This window comes from Schistocerca cancellata, chromosome 1 (assembly GCF_023864275.1).
Source record: "Schistocerca cancellata isolate TAMUIC-IGC-003103 chromosome 1, iqSchCanc2.1, whole genome shotgun sequence".
NCBI classification, from domain to species: domain Eukaryota; kingdom Metazoa; phylum Arthropoda; class Insecta; order Orthoptera; family Acrididae; genus Schistocerca; species Schistocerca cancellata.
This window is the reverse complement of record NC_064626.1, coordinates 346439943-346459395: the sequence shown is the minus strand read 5'-3', so window position 1 is coordinate 346459395 and position 19453 is coordinate 346439943. Positions and strand designations below refer to the sequence as shown.

The following is a 19453-nucleotide window of genomic DNA, read 5'->3' as shown; positions in this document are numbered from 1 at the left end:
TAGAAAACCTACCTCATAAGTGACACTGCTGAGCCTTGCACCTGGCTTAAAAATACTGTTACACAGGAACAATAACAATTATGTATATGATAGATTGCTATTCATCTCATAGAGGAGATGTTAAGTCACAGACAGGCACAGCACAGAGACTACTAAACGTGTGAGCTTTCAGCCGAAAGGCGTTCTTCTATAGTGGTTCACACACACACACACACACACACACACACACACACACACACCTTCCCACAATCATAACTCACACACACATGACCACTATGTCTGCCCAATGAGAACAGTGAATAGTGAGTAGCAATCTACCCTGGATTTTCCACAGTTACACAAGAACCTCATTTATCTGAACTAGGTGGGATCAGATGTAATCCGTATTATCAAAAATCTGGATAAATTGGAAATATTCTACTAAATACGAAAATTCTAATATCTACTACAATATACAAAGCTTTGATTTTGGTGCTAACATGAAACAGTTTTTTGGCACATAAACTCTGTAGTTACTACAATGCACTCACATTTATTTACTGAAATTTATGTGTAAGTTTCTTTTGTTTCAAACTTGTATGGCATTTAAGAGCAACATGATCACTTAGACTTTTCACTAACATCAGTTCAACTGGAATTATTTCCAGCTGGCATGCTAGGTAAACCACTAGTTTTTCCAGCTGTGCTATTGCCTCCACATGAGACATTTTTTCCCCTGAAGTGCCACTTTTGTTCTCCAGTTGACCAACAATGTTGTCCTCTGCAGGATGACAGGTGGCAATGCATATTTTGTCGTCGGCCATCACACCATAACCAGTATCACTGTCATTCTGCAACCAGGCATCTATATCACTACTGGCTACATCTGAACAACCAGGAATGTTTGCTGACAATTCAGAAACTTCAAAGGTGTTGAAAACTTCACAAACTTCAGCAAGGGAATCATGAATAGCAGGCCATAATGTTTTCCATGACTTCAGATTTGACAGCTCAGTAACGTGATACAAGAAGATGCGACCATAAAATTTACGTCTTTGGGTACAGAAATCACACCTACATCTCCCTCTTCTTCAGTTAATTTACCCAGTAGATGTTTTCTGTATACATGTTTGATGTTTTGCAGCCACTGTATCCCCCCAAAACTTTTGCCCGTAACTGAAAGCTTTCCATCCTTCTGCCAAGCCTTGGCTTGCTGTTTAAGTTGGGACTGGACCGGATATCGTAACACCATGTTCTCTTTTCTCTCTGAACCAAATGAATAATGCTTCATCTGGTTTTAACTTCTTACTTTCTTTATTGTACCACAGTTCTGCAATTGATCTTTAATCATCATTTTGAAGCAGGAATCTTCAAGTTCTTTTCAGTTCTCCTTCCAGTCTGGCAAGTTGATGTCCGTGCACCACAGTCTGAAGCTATGTTCTTTAGCAGTTCCCATTTGTCTGTTTTGTGTAGTGCTGGTGTTGCTGGGAAGGATCCAGATGGCACAGGCTCTACAGAAGTCATTGAAATGAAGGACATCATGTTGGGTCATGCGCTCAGCAACAGGCAGTCCTGTTGTTTCTTGGCCACAGTTTGTTGGTTGCCATTCATGTGGACAGAGAGCTTGTTGGCTGCCAGGCCCACGTAATATGCAGCACAGTGGTTGCTATTTAGTTTGTAGATCATGTGACTGGTGTCACAGGTAACCCTGCCTTTGATAGCATAGGTGATGCTTGTGACTGGACAGGAGTAGGTGGTCATAGAAGGATATATGGTCTTGCATCTAGTTCTATTACAGGACATGAGCCATGAGTCAAGGGGCTGTGAGGAGTGGCTGAATTGGGATGGACAAGGATGTTGTGTAGGTTTGGTGGGCAGTAGAATACCACTGTGGGAGGACATTCCTTATTCCACAGCATGACAAGATGTACATGAAACCCTGGAGGATAATGATTCAGTTGCTTCAGTCCTGGGTTGTACTGAGTCAGAAGGGGAATGCTCCTCTGCAGATAGACGGTGGGACTTCGGTAGGTGGTGTGTGGCTGGAGAGATAAAGCATGGGAGATCTGTTTCTGTACAAGGTTGGGTGGGTAATTATAGTCTGTGAAGGTCTCAGTGAGACCCTTGGTATATTTCAAGAAAGAATACTTGTCACTACAGATGTGACAACCATGGATGGGTAGGCTGTATGGAAGGAACTTCTTGGTATGGAATGGGTGGCAGCTGTCAAAGTGGAGATATTGCTGGTGGTTGTTAGGTTTGATATTAACGGACGTACTTACGTACCCATATTTGAAGTGGAGCTCAACATCAAGGAAAGTGGCTTGTGGGATTGAGAGGACCAGGTGAAGTGAATGGGGGAGAAGGTGTTGGGTTCTGGAAGAATATGGATAGGGTGTCCTTGCCCTCAATCCAGATCACGAAGATGTCATTGATGAATCTGGATCAAGTGAAGGTTCTGGGTGGTTATGAAGGATTCCTCTAGATGGCCCATGAACAGGTTGGCATAAGATGGTGCCATGTGGGTGCCCATTGCCATACCAGGGACTTGTTTGCAGGTTACACCTTCAAAGGAGAAGTTATTGTGGGTGAGGACACAGATGGTCATGGTGACTAGGTAGGAGGTAATTGATTTGGAATCTGTCAGGTGTTGGGATAGGCAGTGTTCAATAATGGTAAGGCCATGGGCATTTGGGGTGTTAGGTCAATAGTGATGGGCAGGGCACCATGTGGTAAAGGAACAAAAACTTTCTATTTGCCTTTCTGCGAACCAGCATCTCCGCTATATGGCGAGTAGCAGCTATCTTTTTCATTACATTGTTACATTCCATCCTGGATTTTCCATTTTATACACACACACACACACACACACACACACACACACACACACACTTACACACACACACATGGTATGGTATGACATATATACAGTTGTTATGTTGTTGGCACTGCAAGTAGCATAGAGATCATCACTCCCTTGCTTCCAGAGGAGGAGGAGGAGGAGGAGATTACTGTTTAACGTCCCGTCAACAACTAGGTCATTAGAGACAGAGCACAAGCTCGGATTAGGGAAGGATGGGGAAGGAAATCGGCCATGCCCTTTCAAAGGAACCATCCCGGCATTTGCCTGGAGTGATCTAGGGAAATCACGGAAAACCTAAATCAGGATGGCCGGACGCGGGATTGAACCGTCGTCCTCCCGAATGCGAGTCCAGTGTTCTAACCACTGCGCCACCTCGCTCGGTCTTGCTTCCAGGTACCATTACTAAAGTCAGCATGGGTCTTCTTCTTACAGTGCTAAGAAACTGTACCATTATTGTTATTTTGCTCCTGTGTTTTCAGTGTGTATGAATGAAATGGCTTCAAAGAGAAAGTGAGTGAGCGAGTGAGTGTGTGTGTGTGTGTGTGTGTGTGTGTGTGTGTGTGTGTGTGTGTGTGTAAACCAGAATATATATAGCTAAACCACAAATCTGGATTAATGAGGGCCAAATAAATGAGGTTCTTGTGTACCTGGTATTCAGTACCCAGGCAGTTCTGTACTAATTCAAGTTCCCACAACTACTTCCAGCACAGCTTCTTGGTTATCAACCTCCTTGCTACTTCTAACATTACGTTGAACTTTTTCCCCTGTATTTTCAGTGTTCGTGAACTTGTGTTGTCTGCACACTTTTGTCTACATCTCCAGAGCTGTGAAGCCATTGGTAGCTACTAAAGGTAGCAGTCTTACAGCATTTTTGAACCCCTTACCTGATCTGGAAGATATGACCAGTCATATACCATGTTCTTAACTTTACTGCTGCTAAATGCAGTTCTAATTCTGCCTATACTAGTGACATATAAGATTTGAGTTTCAAGATTGACTGCTCTCACTCCAGAATCATTGTGTGATGAACACAACTACTATAGCACCAAAGGCTACCCATATCCATCTAAGCTGATTGCTTTACAGCAGCCAACATGACAAACCATAGGTTGTCTTCACATTGTTGACCATTTCAACTACTTTGCAGTAATTTGCACAATTGTCTATTGTGATGATTTATTTGCCTATAAAAATTAATTAGCAGTAGCTGATCAACATAAAATCCCTGTTACACATTTTTCATGGTTTTATTTAATACAAAAATGTTTGACATGAAAAATGTCTGACATGATGCTGGAATAATTTATAGAAGAAACATGTGCATATGGTGTACTTGTTGTGACAGTGCCACGACATTTAACAGTGCCGCCACAACAGTACGCGCAAACAGCGATAGAGGCACTCCGCAACTCGGCTGAGTGTGGGAGTGCCACCTAGCTACGAATGGCGCCGGCCGCATGTCATGAAACGGCAGTCGAATAAGAGATACTGAGTTGTTATCATGTAACCAGCTATTGTTTCTAAGTGAGTGTGTTTGAATATCCACGCAATTATTGGTGATTAAAGGTTATAACAGTACTAATGTTTTAGAATTAGCTAAATGTTATGTTACTAAATATTATTCATGAAATATGCTTCCTGTACATGCTTTAATTAGCACTACAGTGGAGAATGAGATCAAGTTAACTTTCTAGTTCTTCAATAAAACACAGACGCAATGGTGATGGAAGATGTTTCATTTGTAAACTCACCCATATCTTGCAAAATTAGTGTAAGCTTTCATGAAGAAATGGCTCATATTTCGATCATTTGGTGTCCACATGGTGCGTTCTAAGCGTGGTTTTCTTGGAAAGAATTCTGAAATGTTCACATGTATTTGTAATTTTTTGAAAATTAAATAACACTACATAAAATGTTTTAACAGAGATACAGAAATCCATTTTGAAGCAATTTAGCCTTCTCTTGTTTATTTGTATTTTTAAGTAACAAATGTAGGAAATGACCAATTTATACATACTGCAAAATTGCCCTGGACTATTATTTTCCTGACTAAATTGGAAATAATTTGTTGTATCCATGATGCAAAAGAGATTAAAACAGGGCTGCTAACAAATGATGAAGCTTACTTAAAAATAAATGTACTGAATTTCAGCAAGCTGACAGTTTAACCATATTTAATTGTTTTTTTGCATGATTTACAACAAAAATTGTAGGAACTATTTCTCACTAACTGCACTATTATTTACACATGAAGAAGAGAGTCAAAATTCACAGTTATCTCTTGCTATTTTTTTGGTCTGGAAAGGATGGTAGCTATCATAGTATAAGTGTTATTGGTGGGCTTAAGATGAAAGAAGTTTTTATTGAACCATCTGAGACAGGCAACATAGTGGCTAGCTGACACAACGAGGAGATTTTGTTCAATAAATACAAAGTGAAGATATCGTTTAGTATGTAGAACATATCATAAAATAAGGATTCATTACACATATTAGAAAATGTAGACAGGTGCTGATGTTACTTCCTCAGATTCTAAGTGATATGGTCATCACAGATTTGGAGAAAAAAAATCTGAAACATATTTACATTCAAGAGGTAATAACATGTCACAAACATGGAAATGTATACACACTGAAGCACACATGATAACTCTTATCATCTGATTACATGGCTTGCATCCACCTTGCACATTTTATTCTATTTCTGTCAATTCTGTATTCTACCACATCAGTGGCAGTGTTGTCCATGTAAGGAACGATATCATTAAAGAGCATCACAATCATTGTGTGGTGTTTACGAGGATGTTACCACCAAACAGCACTGCATAAAAGTAAATTACATCACTCATACTATGTCCATGAGTAAGTACACTCATCCAATGCCAGTGCATATTAATCAGCACAAATGGTATGCTTGAGTAGCTCAGCCATTAAGTTTTCCTTTCTTCTGAGAATTGTACAAATGTGGAATTATCGAAAACTATCATCTTTTAGAATGGCAGTCCTTCTGAATGCAATGTCTACTAGTCCCTGTCCTTCACCTACAGCACACCATTTTCTGATCCCACTCCTCTCCCTCACCAGCTTCATACATGTCCATCACTTCAATTACATTTATAGGTGTGTAGAGTCTCAGTCACAGCATTTTCTCACTGGTCTGTCCCTTCTTACACCCTCCAACTTCCCTCCCTTGTACCCCAGTGAGCAACATGCCACTACATGTATCTACATGTATCTACTATGATCCCCATATTACATAACTTCTTGTGCATGTGAGTACTTACTGCTCACTGACTTCTTGCATTGTGAGTAGTTGTCTTTGCTCATTCTATTCAGGATTTTCCATTAACATTTCTAAGGAAGTATTGCTTACTACATTAACACATTTTGTCATAATGTTTGTACCTCAAGTGTCCTCTTGACTGATTAAATACACTCCTGGAAATGGAAAAAAGAACACATTGACACCGGTGTGTCAGACCCACCATACTTGCTCCGGACACTGCGAGAGGGCTGTACAAGCAATGATCACACGCACGGCACAGCGGACACACCAGGAACCGCGGTGTTGGCTGTCGAATGGCGCTAGCTGCGCAGCATTTGTGCACCACCGCCGTCAGTGTCAGCCAGTTTGCCGTGGCATACGGAGCTCCATCGCAGTCTTTAACACTGGTAGCATGCCGCGACAGCGTGGACGTGAACCGTATGTGCAATTGACGGACTTTGAGCGAGGGCGTATAGTGGGCATGCGGGAGGCCGGGTGGACGTACCGCCGAATTGCTCAACACGTGGGGTGTGAGGTCTCCACAGTACATCGATGTTGTTGCCAGTGGTCGGCGGAAGGTGCACGTGCCCGTCGACCTGGGACCGGACCGCAGCGACGCACGGATGCATGCCAAGACCGTAGGATCCTACGCAGTGCCGTAGGGGACCGCACCGCCACTTCCCAGCAAATTAGGGACACTGTTGCTCCTGGGGTATCGGCGAGGACCATTCGCAACCGTCTCCATGAAGCTGAGCTATGGTCCCGCACACCGTTAGGCTGTCTTCCGCTCACGCCCCAACATCGTGCAGCCCGCCTCCAGTGGTGTCGCGACAGGCGTGAATGGAGGGACGAATGGAGATGTGTCGTCTTCAGCGATGAGAGTCGCTTCTGCCTCGGTGCCAATGATGGTCGTATGCGTGTTTGGCGCCGTGCAGGTGAGCGCCACAATCGGGACTGCATACGACCGAGGCACACAGGGCCAACACCCGGCATCATGGTGTGGGGAGCGATCTCCTACACTGGCCGTACACCACTGGTGATCGTCGAGGGGACACTGAATAGTGCACGGTACATCCAAACCGTCATCGAACCCATCGTTCTACCATTCCTAGACCGGCAAGGGAACTTGCTGTTCCAACAGGACAATGCATGTCCGCATGTATCCCGTGCCACCCAACGTGCTCTAGAAGGTGTAAGTCAACTACCCTGGCCAGCAAGATCTCCGGATCTGTCCCCCATTGAGCATGTTTGGGACTGGATGAAGCGTCGTCTCATGCGGTCTGCACGTCCAGCACGAACGCTGGTCCAACTGAGGCGCCAGGTGGAAATAGCATGGCAAGCCGTTCCACAGGACTACATCCAGCATCTCTACGATCGTCTCCATGGGAGAATAGCAGCCTGCATTGCTGCGAAAGGTGGATATACACTGTATTAGTGCCGACATTGTGCATGCTCTGTTGCCTGTGTCTATGTGCCTGTGGTTCTGTCAGTGTGATCACGTGATGTATCTGACCCCAGGAATGTGTCAATAAAGTTTCCCCTTCCTGGGACAATGAATTCACGGTGTTCTTATTTCAATTTCCAGGAGTGTATGTATTGCTGAGTTAGAATGATGAATAGACCTTATAACTTTTTTAAACAAAGATGGGCATTAGGAAATTTTTCTTTTTGTCAAAACAAACAAAAATTATCACATTTTATGTACTCACCAACATCCATAAAAGGTGCTCCTGTTAGAAAGTAGTGTTCTATATTATGAGGTACTTTTCTCCACTGAGGAAGTTTGAATGCCTCCACTGTTGTGTTTAAAACATAAATGTATACGGGTACATTTCTGTCAACAAGTAACTTCACTATTTTATCTGTTGGTGCTCTGTACAGAAAATCAGACATCATCTGGAAGCAAACAATAAATTAAATCTTATGTTAATGCACCTGGAAGTCACTGTTTAAAAAATTACTAGCAAAGTAAATTGTGAGAAGCAATATAGACAGGATACATAAATGGAGGTGAACCAAAATTGTCTTCAATCATATGAAGATAACAGCAAGAATTTTGTGTGGTTCAGTGGTCTGGTGCAAGTCTTACAATTGGACATCACTTCAGTGACATACAGATTCCTAACCTGCCCCAGTGTTTATACTACATAAAGGGGACCTACAATTTAATGTGGAAGCTGAACAATGCATCATTTCTGGCAAAGTAAGAATTCCAAGCTCTGACTGGGATTTGACCCATAACACTTCAGTTGCCAGCTATGCACTTTACTACTAGATCAACAGACCAACACCACATGAAGAAAAACAGCAAACTTAAATCTGAAGAGACATTTCAGTTCACTGAGTCTCCTCAATTGCAATTTTCTTAGAACAAGTAAGCAATTATGCCCTAAGGGCAAATCAGTACCCAAATATATCAGCAATGGATTAACATTATTTATTGTGACAGATCTTGAGACTTCAAACATTTCTGGACTGGGAGCTTTCTTGGCATTTGTATTTCAAATCTGTTTTACACTGTGCTTTCATGTCTATATCTATAAAATCATCTGCACTATCAATGTTCTTTAGAAATAGATCTATTCTATTCTCACTTAAGAAAGAGTTGTATCATGTAGAAGAACAACAAGTCATTTCAGCCATTTCTTGTAGCCAGAAGGCCACTACATTACTCTTTTATTTGTATACCTTAGGAGTCATTATGAGTTTGGGTGATTTTAAATCCAGAATCATAAATTATTGCATATTGCACTCTATTTCCTGAACAAGTAATGTTATCATTTGTCAAGTGGACAACACTTCTCTAAAATCAATTTTATTTACATTAAGTGCATTGCCATAGACGGTAATTCTAAAAGAAAACACAGAGAGAAAATATCCAGAATAAGCCAAAACTGTTGTTCTTAGATCAACACAATGAGAGATGGTTCTAAGGGAAAACATACTGCATTGAGCTTCTTGTTTAATTGATCTATGCATTGACTTAATTTCAACTTTCTTTTCCAGCTGGATCCTGAATATTTTACATGGTTTTCTGGATTCTGACTATTTTATACAGTGTTTTGTTTAGTGTATCAGTATTACTGCCTATTTCTGGTGCTATCAGTTCATTTTTGATTGTTTTAACATGAGTCATTGTGAGACTAAAGTCATTAAAAGAACATTTTATATAATTTAAGAACAAGAGTGCCCCACTACTGATCCTTATGGTACCCCATACGGATATGTTCCCCTATTCTGAAGTTAGTTTCTTGCCTTTGATACAGTCTGTCAATGAGACCCTGCTGCTGATGGAATAACACTTTAGTTCTTTAGTTTGCTTATATAATTTTGTGATATACACAATCCAGAGCTTTGGCATGGTCATAAAAATACAAACAGGATAATATTTCTTATTTAGCTCTGGCAGGACTTCATTCATGTGGTCTTGTATTGCCTTTTCTGTGAATGGTTCTTTATGAAAGAGTAGGTCTATACCTGGAGGTGGTTTTCTCATCTCCAGTTTTACAGAGATGTATTACTACTGTATATTTAAGTTTATCAGGGAACTGCCACATGTCACTGATTTATTACAAAGATAGCTTAAGCGTTGTCCTATCAAGTTACTATAAGATTTTAATATTTCAATAGAAACACCTTCATAATCCAAAGAAATTATAACTTTTTAGTTACTTAGTGAATTTTGTAATCTTCTTAGGAGTTTGATCTTTGAAAGTAATGTCTGTTGGTGGTGCATGCAGTGTCTGTACAAGTAAATCTAATGTATCTGGTTTCATTGTTTATTATTGGGTGCAGTATCTGCTGCCACTGTGAGAATACTATAACTACATTTATTCTGCAGATCTGTTGTTAGAATGAAGAATTTCAGTTGCAGCTGTGGAGCCCAGCAGAAACGCCAGCAGCTGTAGTGGTTTCTATGTATGCACAGGATTTAGTTTAGTTTTTGTTCTCATTTTTTCTGTGAAGAAGTGAATTGCATATTGTGTTGGTTAGTGTAAGATAACTTATACTTAGAAGGGGTAAGGATGGGAGGGGGAATGAGGAGCTAAATAGGAGAGGAGGATAGAAGGGGAAAAATGGGTAGGGTCATTGGCTGAGGGCAGCACACAAAAGAGGATGAGAGATGAGAATAGGGAGGAAGCAATATGACAGAAGGGATGGAAACTGTTGGGTGGCAGATGTGGGAACAGTAGGTTACTGTAGGTTAAGGCCAGGATAATTTCAGAACCAGAGAATGTGTTGTAAGGAAACTCCCATCTGTGCAGTTCATAAAAGCTGGTGGTGGACAGGAGTACCTAGATGGCTCGGGTAGTGGAGGAGTCATTGAAATCAAGCATGTTATGTTCAGTTGAACGTTGTGCTACAGGGTAATCTACTTTGGTCTTGGCCACAGTTTGGCAGTGGCTATTCATCCTTGTGCAGAGCTGGTTGGTAGTCACATCAATATAAAAAGCTGTGCAATGATCACAGCAGAGCTGGTATATGACATGGCTGCTTTTGGCCCAGCCTCTGATGGAGTTAAGATAAGCCTGTGACAGGACTGGTATAGGAAATGGTGGGTGGGTGGATTGGGCAAGTCTTGCACCTGAGTCTTCCACAGGAATATAGTCCCTGTGGCAAGGGGTCGGGATTGGGACTGGCATAGGAATGGACTACGATGTTATGGAGGTTGGGTGGCTGATGGGATACCACTTTAGGAGAGGTAGGAAGGATCTTGGGTACAATGTCCCTCATTTCAGGGCATGATGATAGGTAGTCAAAGGTGTGATGAAGGATGTGGTTCATTTCTTCCAGTCTGGGGTGCTGTTAGGTGATGAAAGGGGCACTCCTTTGCAGCTGGTTCTTGGACATGGTGCGAGAGTTGGGGTGTGAGAGGAAATTGCACTGGAGATCTTTTTGTGGACTAGATCTGGGGAATAACACCTGCCTGTGAAGGCTTTGGTGACATCCTCAGCATACTTATTTTCATGATTTGGACTCAGGGCCAAGACACCCCATCTTCATTCTTTGACAACATCAATGCCTTCTCTCCCATCTGCTTCACTCTGTCCTCCTCAACCCAGTGTGCCACCTACTTGGACATTGACCTCCTCCTCTGTGATGACTCCATCCACACCTATGTCCACATTAACCCACCAAACACCAACAGAACCTTCATTACATGTTATCAATTCCACACCAAAAATTTCCTTCCATACAGCCTGGCCACATGGGGGAGGTGACAAGAATTTGCCCATTACGCTGTGGGGTCTCGCCAAAGGCACTATCCCCCAGACCTAGTTGATAAACAGATTGTCTGTGTGATTTCCTCTCATCCCAATCTTTCCACCACAACCAAGAACCAGCTGCAAAGAAGTGCCCCCTTCATCACTCAGTACCACCCCAGATTAGAACAAATAATCCATATCCTTCATCAGGACTTTACCTATCATCATGCCCTAAAATGAGGGACATCCTTCCTAAGAACCTTCTCGCCCCTCCTAAAGTGGTGTCCTGTTACCCACCCAACTTCCACAAATTCTAGTCCGTCCCTATGCCACTCCCAATCCCAACCTCTTGCTGCAAGAATCGTATCCCAGTGGAAGAGCCAGGTGCAAGACCTAACCAATCCACCCACCCAACACTCCCTATTCCAGTCCTGTCACAGGCTTATGCTACCTCATCAGAGGTTGGGCCACCTGTGAAAGCAGCATTGTCATGTACAAACTCTGCTGGAATCATTGCACAGCTTTTTAAATTGGTATCAGGGTTGCCATAAATTTCCCCAAGTGAAATTCCCTGATATTTCCTAATTTCCAGACAAGTTTAGCATTTTTCACTGACAATTTTTGAGATTGATTGATTGAGAGGGTTTATGGGACCAAATGGCGAGATCATCAGGCCCATGATTCCAGCGTTACTGACAGAAGAAAGAGGGTCCGCTAAAAGTGGATGGATCTCGTTAGGGGAGTCAGACTATAAAACAAGGAAGTTATAACACACACAGTAAAGGCATAAAAGGTTAGACCAAATCTAAAAACTGGTAAAGAAGAGAGGTTTTTCCATGAGGGAGTGGTCATGGGACCCCAGACTAATAAAATGTGAAGAAAGGCCCTAACCAGAACCGCATTGCATCTGCTACAGGAGTAAAGGATACCGTCAGTCTGGCTCCACAATCATATTGTCGGGGTGGTTTGTTACACAGGAGAAACAATGGGTGAACCTGGTATGACCAATGCATAGATGGCATAAAGCAGTGGACTCCTTCCAAGAGGAGTGGAAGGAAGGGCACCAAAGTGTAGTAGTCTCCTTGATTGTGCGGAGTTTATTACTGAGAGCAGTAGCACACCAGATGTCATCCCACTTTAGGGCACAGAGAGATTTGACATAGATCTGCATATCCACAGCTGGAGTCATGAAAGGGAATCGAGGGTGAGTATCAGTTTATTTAGCCAAATCGTCAGCCAGTTCATTCCCTGATACCCATATGACTTGGGACTCAGAGGAAGGCAACTGAGCAGGTGGCACGGCCAAATGAGGAGGAAAGGTCATGGATAGCAGAGACCAAAGGATGATGAGAGTAGCAGGCTTCTCATTGAGTCAATACATATTAAGACACTGTGGAAGGAGGCCTGAGTAACAAAGTGGAGTGCACTGGTAATAGCTAGCAGCTCTACTGTGAACACACTACATGATGCAAGAAGACCTTAGGTGTGACAGAGAACATAGGACCCTGGAATAGGTCAGTCCTAATCCACGGTCTAGGCACCATCCAAGGGGGGATGTGAGAGGAAATACACGGGGCACATTTCAGTGAATGGAGATCCTGACAGAGGGAAGTGAGATGTATTCCAACCAGCAATCCCACCTGTAGGCAGTGATCAGGAGGGAGATGTCCCTTGCTTGCAAAGAGGACAGAGTACACGGAATGGTCAGGGAATCTGTGAATGGCGATGGCATAAGAAACCAGGAGTTGGCTTCATCGTATCTGCAGAGGGGAAATCCTGGCTTCTGTGAGGAGATTGCCAACGGGACTAGTGCAAAAGGCACCAATAGCCAGATGTAGCCCATAATGGTGAATAGGATCAAGTATTTTCGGAGTGGAAGGAGCTGCTGAGTCATAAACCTGACTTCCATAATCTAGTTCGGACAAGACCAGAGCATGGTAAAGATGGAGAGGAGTAGCATGGTCTGCACCCCAAGATATGTGGGCCAGGAAGCAGAGAGTACTAAGCTTCTGCATGCATGTCATCATCAGGTGGTGAATATGGGGCAGCCATGTCAGCTTTTCATCAAAAAAAGGCCCAAGAAATGGGACTGTGTCGCAGCATCTACGAGCTGGTAGTTAGTCTGGTGAGTTCTGATTTATGGGGATGTGGTTTGATATCTCTGCTTCCTACAAGATGTCCACAGATGGTTGATGTACACTGCATTGTTGTTACCGTATTTACTCGAATCTAAGCCGCACTCGAATCTAAGCCGCACCTGAAAAATTTGACTCGAAATAAAGGAAAAAAAAATTTCCCGAATCTAAGCCGCACCTGAAATTTGAGACTCGAAATTCAAGGGGAGAAAAAAGTTTTAGGCCGCACCTCCAAATCGAAACAAAGTTGGTCTATTGTAATATGAGACACAATTTAGGTCGAATGAATGACGATACAGCTACAGTAGTTTGGTTCCAGTCGTAAGCTTAGCAGTTAAGCTTTACCACGTAGCCATTGCTATGCGTCAGGCGCTCCGTCTGTATTTATACGGGTACCCTTCCTTTTTCACGTGCTTCGTCTGGTTTGAATCGATTGCGTATTTTGCTTTGATCTGATAAATGCCGTTTTCTTTGTTATAGGTGTTTGCGTCACTCTTAAGCTGAAAATGCATTACTGCACTGTGTCATGCATTGTTTGTCGCATTCTGATAGTGCGTGTTTACGGCTCGCGGCATGGCTTGCTTTTGTGCGCGCTACTGCCGCGTACAATAAAAAGAAGAGAGAGGAATCATCTCATAAGCGAAACAATGACAAGACTGCTATTTGTTGTTACTTACACTGCTGCTTTCTTTGATAATGATCAACAAGAATCAAATAATAGACTGCATATGATAGAACATTTCTGAACGAGAGTTAGGCGAAAATTTTTCTCCGTTTGAAAATCTTTGCGGCCACTTCTTTATTACATCAAATTCTGCACAGAAATTAGAGTCATCTTAGATTTAAAAATCTAAGTCACTTGCCGTGCTTCATTTCTGGCTGTATCACTATTAGGCATAAGAATATTACGAATATAAACATGAGACGATACGTATATTCTTCCGCATTTGCTGTTGCCTCACTCTAGTTTCGTGGTTTATTAGGCAGACAGGATTTAAATGATATAGCAGCAAACACGAAAGAAGACATGGCAAAATGTTTATATTCGTATTATTCTTATGGTGAAGAGAATACTGTATGTGATTCAAATTTCATCAGGTTCCTATTAGCAACCATCTCTTCTCACAGATAGGAAAAAATTCAGAACGTAGAGTTGGCCATATTGACAAACATCCCAAACAGTCTTGCCGGTCAGATTTTCGTAGTACACTGAAATTGTGCTACATTCGAAGATGAACAATACGGAATTTGTATTTACTTCGTTGGATAATGTATGAAAATGCAGTGGTCGAAACTCGTGGCGGAGAAAAAAACCTCGTCTTCCACTTTTTTTAAAAAAATTATTTACTGACGCAGAGGTTTTGGCGCCAGTATTTATCTTTGTGCCTACAAAATTGCCTGCGTAGCGCTACATATATTCGACGTCAGAAGTTAGTTGTGGCGGCACGTACCAACATTTTTCATAACTTCCGCTTGCTTTGCACTCGATTCTAAGCCGCAGGCGGTTTTTTGGATTACGAAAACCGGAAAAAAAGTACGGCTTAGATTCAAGTAAATACGGTAGGTGTTTCCCTTTACAAAAACTAATTTCACTCTCTTCAAAATCATGAGCATTTCATCAGTGGTCAGACCATGCTTCACCATGATGAATAACTGAGCTGAAATGGCAAAAGCTTATCACTGGCAAGATTGAAAAAAAAAAAAAATCTTTTTCCAGGATGCCCGCACTATATACTGGCCCAATCTTTGGCAACTACAATATTGACTGAGAATCCCAGAGTAGTGGCAATTCATAGAATATGGAAAGGAAAAAAAGGAAACCCTGAGGAAACGTACCCATAAAATCACAAAGACTGGACTTTTGGCTGGGCTAGCAGCATCTATGTTTTTATGGGTGCTGGCTACGAAGTGTTACGTGCTAGGCTTGAAGATGAATTAGTCTGCATTCAGTAGTCAGATGGATTCAAAACCAATAACTTATACTGAACGCAAAGAAGTCCCAAATAATTTTAGCATTCTACCAGAAATTACTTAGGTCTGAACTCTATGGAGAATAGCCTCTCATTCTTTTTGATAGTATCTGAAATCCATATTGGAAGACAGGGAAGAACTTGGTATATCTTTCGATGTCAGCCTCAATGGTACAAAACATAATTTTGACATGTGCAGGAGCTGGCCGCAGTGGCCGGGCAGTTCTAGGCGCTTCAGTCCGGAACTGCACGACTGCTACGGTCACAGGTTGAATCCTGCCTTGGGCATGGATGTGTGAGATGTCCTTAGGTTAGTTATGTTTAAGTACTTCTAAGTTCTAGGGGGCAGATAACCTCAGATGTTAAGTCCCATAGTGCTCACAGCCATTTGAACCATTTGAACATGTGCAGGAAGACTTCCGCGTACCTCTAAGTCCTCCAGAAGTTTTGGTGCATGTGGAGGATGTGAAACATAAACTTATGTAATGACTTCTACTGTTGAACCTTCATTATTTCAGGTTAATCCATCATGGCACGAATAGTGAAAACTCTAGAACCATGAATGTTTATGTGTGTTACATCTGCAACATCCATATTTTTGAACATGTCAGTGCTTGATATGCTTAGTTAGCATGACTGCAGCCAGACTACTATACAGTTTGCTTGTTTCATTGGCTCTCCAATGTGCATGCAGCCTGGGACCTCACATAAGACATCAAGTACCTCTCATCTCATAATAATCACAATATGAGTCTCATTTAATTAGTATCCTAGCTGTGCCTGAAATGACAACATTTCTACCATTGACTGTAACTGTTGTTTGCTATCCACTATTGGCCAGTTTTGGTTATGATGCAATTGTCAAGTGATAGTTGTCATAGACAAGGACAGACACTATGCTCTCCAGCAAAGATAAAATCTACGGCAGGAAGTCACACATAAAACAGATATGAAAACAGGTTTAAAGCAGTATCAGAGCTGAGAACAATGCCCAGTGTGAATCAACTATAGTAAAATAAATTGTCACAGTGCTGGCAATTATCAAATAGGTAATAAAATGAGCAGCTGAGTGCACATTGACAATCACCACCTCAACATGCGCTCGGCTGCTGATTATGTATGGGGCTGTCAGATTAAGGTGACCACCACCTGCATTTGATGTCAGTGTACTATAACCAGTCACATATAGCAGGTGGCAGCACTAGCCGTGGAGGGTATATGAAGCACATTGGGGGAGGGATACAGAAAGTAGGGCAGTCATTGTTATAATGCATAAACAGAGCAATTTATCTGATGTTCACAAGGGCATCATCATTGGCTTTTAGGCCAAGGGTGGAAGTATTTCTGAAAGGCAAAGTTTGTAAACTGTTCGCATGTCACTGTGCTTGAAGTATACCACGCATGGCTAAATGGCACTATCCAAAATCAGCACTAAGGCAACCAAGGTGCACCACGGGCCATAGGTGACAAGGTTGAATGATAGTTGCGGTGATGTGCATGGGCTAATAGACATGCAACTGCTGAGCAACTGACTGCCCAGATGAACCGAGGGACTACCAACAGTGTCTCCTGAATGACCGTTAGGTGAATATTGCTGTGTCTGGGGCATCCACAGCAAGTGCATGCTGATTGCTATTCATCGATGATGAAGGCTGGAATTTGCTTGCCAGTTCCACAACTGGATGACCACTGAGTGGCAACAGGCAGCCTTTTCAGATGAATCACGTTTTATGCTCCATCGGACCAATGGATGTTGGGATGTATGGTGTGAAACTTCAGAAAGCTAACACCCTGCAAAAATGTTAATGGTCTGGGGAATGTTTTTGTGGCACTCTATGGAAGATCTCGTCATTCTGTAAGGTACAATGTATCAGCACATCCTTGGGGGAATGTGCCTGCCCCTACATGCAGTTTTTTTTTCCTCGGCAGGATGGCGTCTACCAGCAGGACAGTGCAACATGTGACACAGCTCACAGAGCATGTGAGTGGTTCAAAGGGCACCTGGATGAGTTTACCGTACTCCACTAGCCATTAAACTCCCCAGATTTAAACTGATTCAAGAATCTGTGGGACCACCTCGATCAGGTTGTTTGCGCCACGGATCCGCAACTGAGAAACCGAGTGTGGCTTGTCACAGCACTGGAGTTGGCTTGGCTCTGGATACCTTTTGGTATCTTCCAGAAGCTCATCGACATTCTTACTGCACATCTCACAGTGGTCCATGCTGCATAAGTTGGCTATCTGGGCTTTTGACAGAAGGTCACATTAATGTGACTGGACAGTGTATTACATGTTTGAAAATTGCTGGTGTGGCCACAATTTATTTTATTACAGTTGACTCAGACTTGGCAGTGTTCTCATTTCTTTTACTGCTTTCAAACTGGTTTTGTACCAATGCACGAATAATTGTCATAGGTTTTATCTTTACACACTATAGACTGATGGCTAGCCAGTGTGATGGTCTGTCCTCATGCATAACAATTACTACCTGTCAACTGCAATGCTCCGTTCTTCTCCCAGTTTTGAGTCTTTCTCTTTTGTTGTCTCAGTCACTGATGGTACTTTCTTTCCCCTCTCTTTGTTAACTGTGTCCTAGTATGTTTCTCTTCCTTTACCTATTCTCACATGACCATTGCTGTCAGTGTCCTCAGTTAAAATCTACCTGCCTGCAGCTTGTCTTTGCTGCTCTAACTTTTATGAACTAATATACACTGTGTAAAATTTTACATAACTCTCCTACAGATGAGTGTTTGACTGTCCTCATTTTTATTTATTGCTTTGATCCAGAAATTTCCATTTTTGTTATATTTTCCATTCTAGATTTCTAGTGTTGTTAAAATTGTGAGCTTTGCTTTCTTTTCAAAAATCTACTGCAGGTCATAAAAGTTTAATGATGGGAAGAATCAAATATACATGAAATGTTTGTATCTTAGTCTTTTTTTCACTTCATTTTTACAATTAATTTTCATTTGAGACATGCAAAAGCCCTTTAACTACTAATGTCTATTTTACATCTCTTTGGAGGATTAAAATATTGTTATCACATCTATATTAATTTTTAGTTATTTTCAAAAGAAGGAATTAATTAATAATATATAAGACAAGTACTTACATCAATATAGCGATCACGGATATAATTGGTGTTGTTAGGTTCAGGCCAATAGGTGTACATGTACTTAATTGCCTGATATATCCCTTCAGGATTTAAAGTGTAGTTATAACGAAAAACCGACTCTCTTATTTTTTGATCAAAGAATTGATTGTCCACAGTATAGTAAGGTGCTAAAGTGTCATTATCATCTGAAAACGTGAGGTGAAAATAAATTATTATTGTCAAGAAATAAATATTAGAAAGTAAAAACAACACATTATACATGTCAATTACAACACATTATACATGTCAATTTTATGAATAGTCTTTTCTGACTTATTAATTATAATTAAACAGAATCTTGAAATATTGTGCCTGACACAAAAAAGTGGTGAAAAAATGCATTCTTCACTTGCAGTGTTATTCCTCACAATTACAAAATGATATTCAAGTATCCAGAGAAACCTGCTGCATAACTGTTACAGTAAGTATGTCCAAATAAAAACAGAAAGCTTAATACTTACCTAGAGAGAACCACTAGTTACCTGAATCAGAGTTTGCTTTATGTGAGAAAAGAGAAAAAAAAAATGTTGAGAAAAATCAGACTGTGAAGGGATTCTTCTTTCAGCTTCTGTTCATGCATGTTAAGTGTTTGTCAGAAGTGAAAATTTATATCTTTATTTGCTACTAATTCTGTTTCAAGATTCTTTTCTTTGTAACTATCACAGTAAGTAAGTACTTACATAAATCCCATGTGTTCATTATTTCATGTCATTTCTGTAAATGTTTATTGAATGTCCAGTAATAGAGCATTCTACTGGCATGGAAGTAGCTGCAGGTAGCTCACTATTCTATTTATTTTATTTTATGAATTTTTAAATAGACAATGAGAAATTCCATACTGCATCACGGGACATTTTGAAACCTTTTGTTGCTTTAATGCT

At 41.5% G+C, this 19453-nt stretch overlaps 1 protein-coding gene across 2 annotated transcripts in view; it reads right to left on the bottom strand.

The window, feature by feature from the left end:
* Positions 1 to 19453, bottom strand: part of LOC126173509 (cholinesterase) — a 185008-nt gene that overhangs the window by 39070 nt on the left and 126485 nt on the right. For both annotated transcript variants that reach the window (XM_049920962.1, XM_049920960.1), the window contains exons 8-10: positions 18531 to 18718; positions 7816 to 8002; positions 4594 to 4699 (exon numbers count right to left, since the gene is read on the bottom strand). In XM_049920962.1, the coding sequence (XP_049776919.1) occupies positions 4594 to 4699; positions 7816 to 8002; positions 18531 to 18718 (481 nt within the window). The remainder of the gene's footprint in view (positions 1 to 4593; positions 4700 to 7815; positions 8003 to 18530; positions 18719 to 19453) is intronic.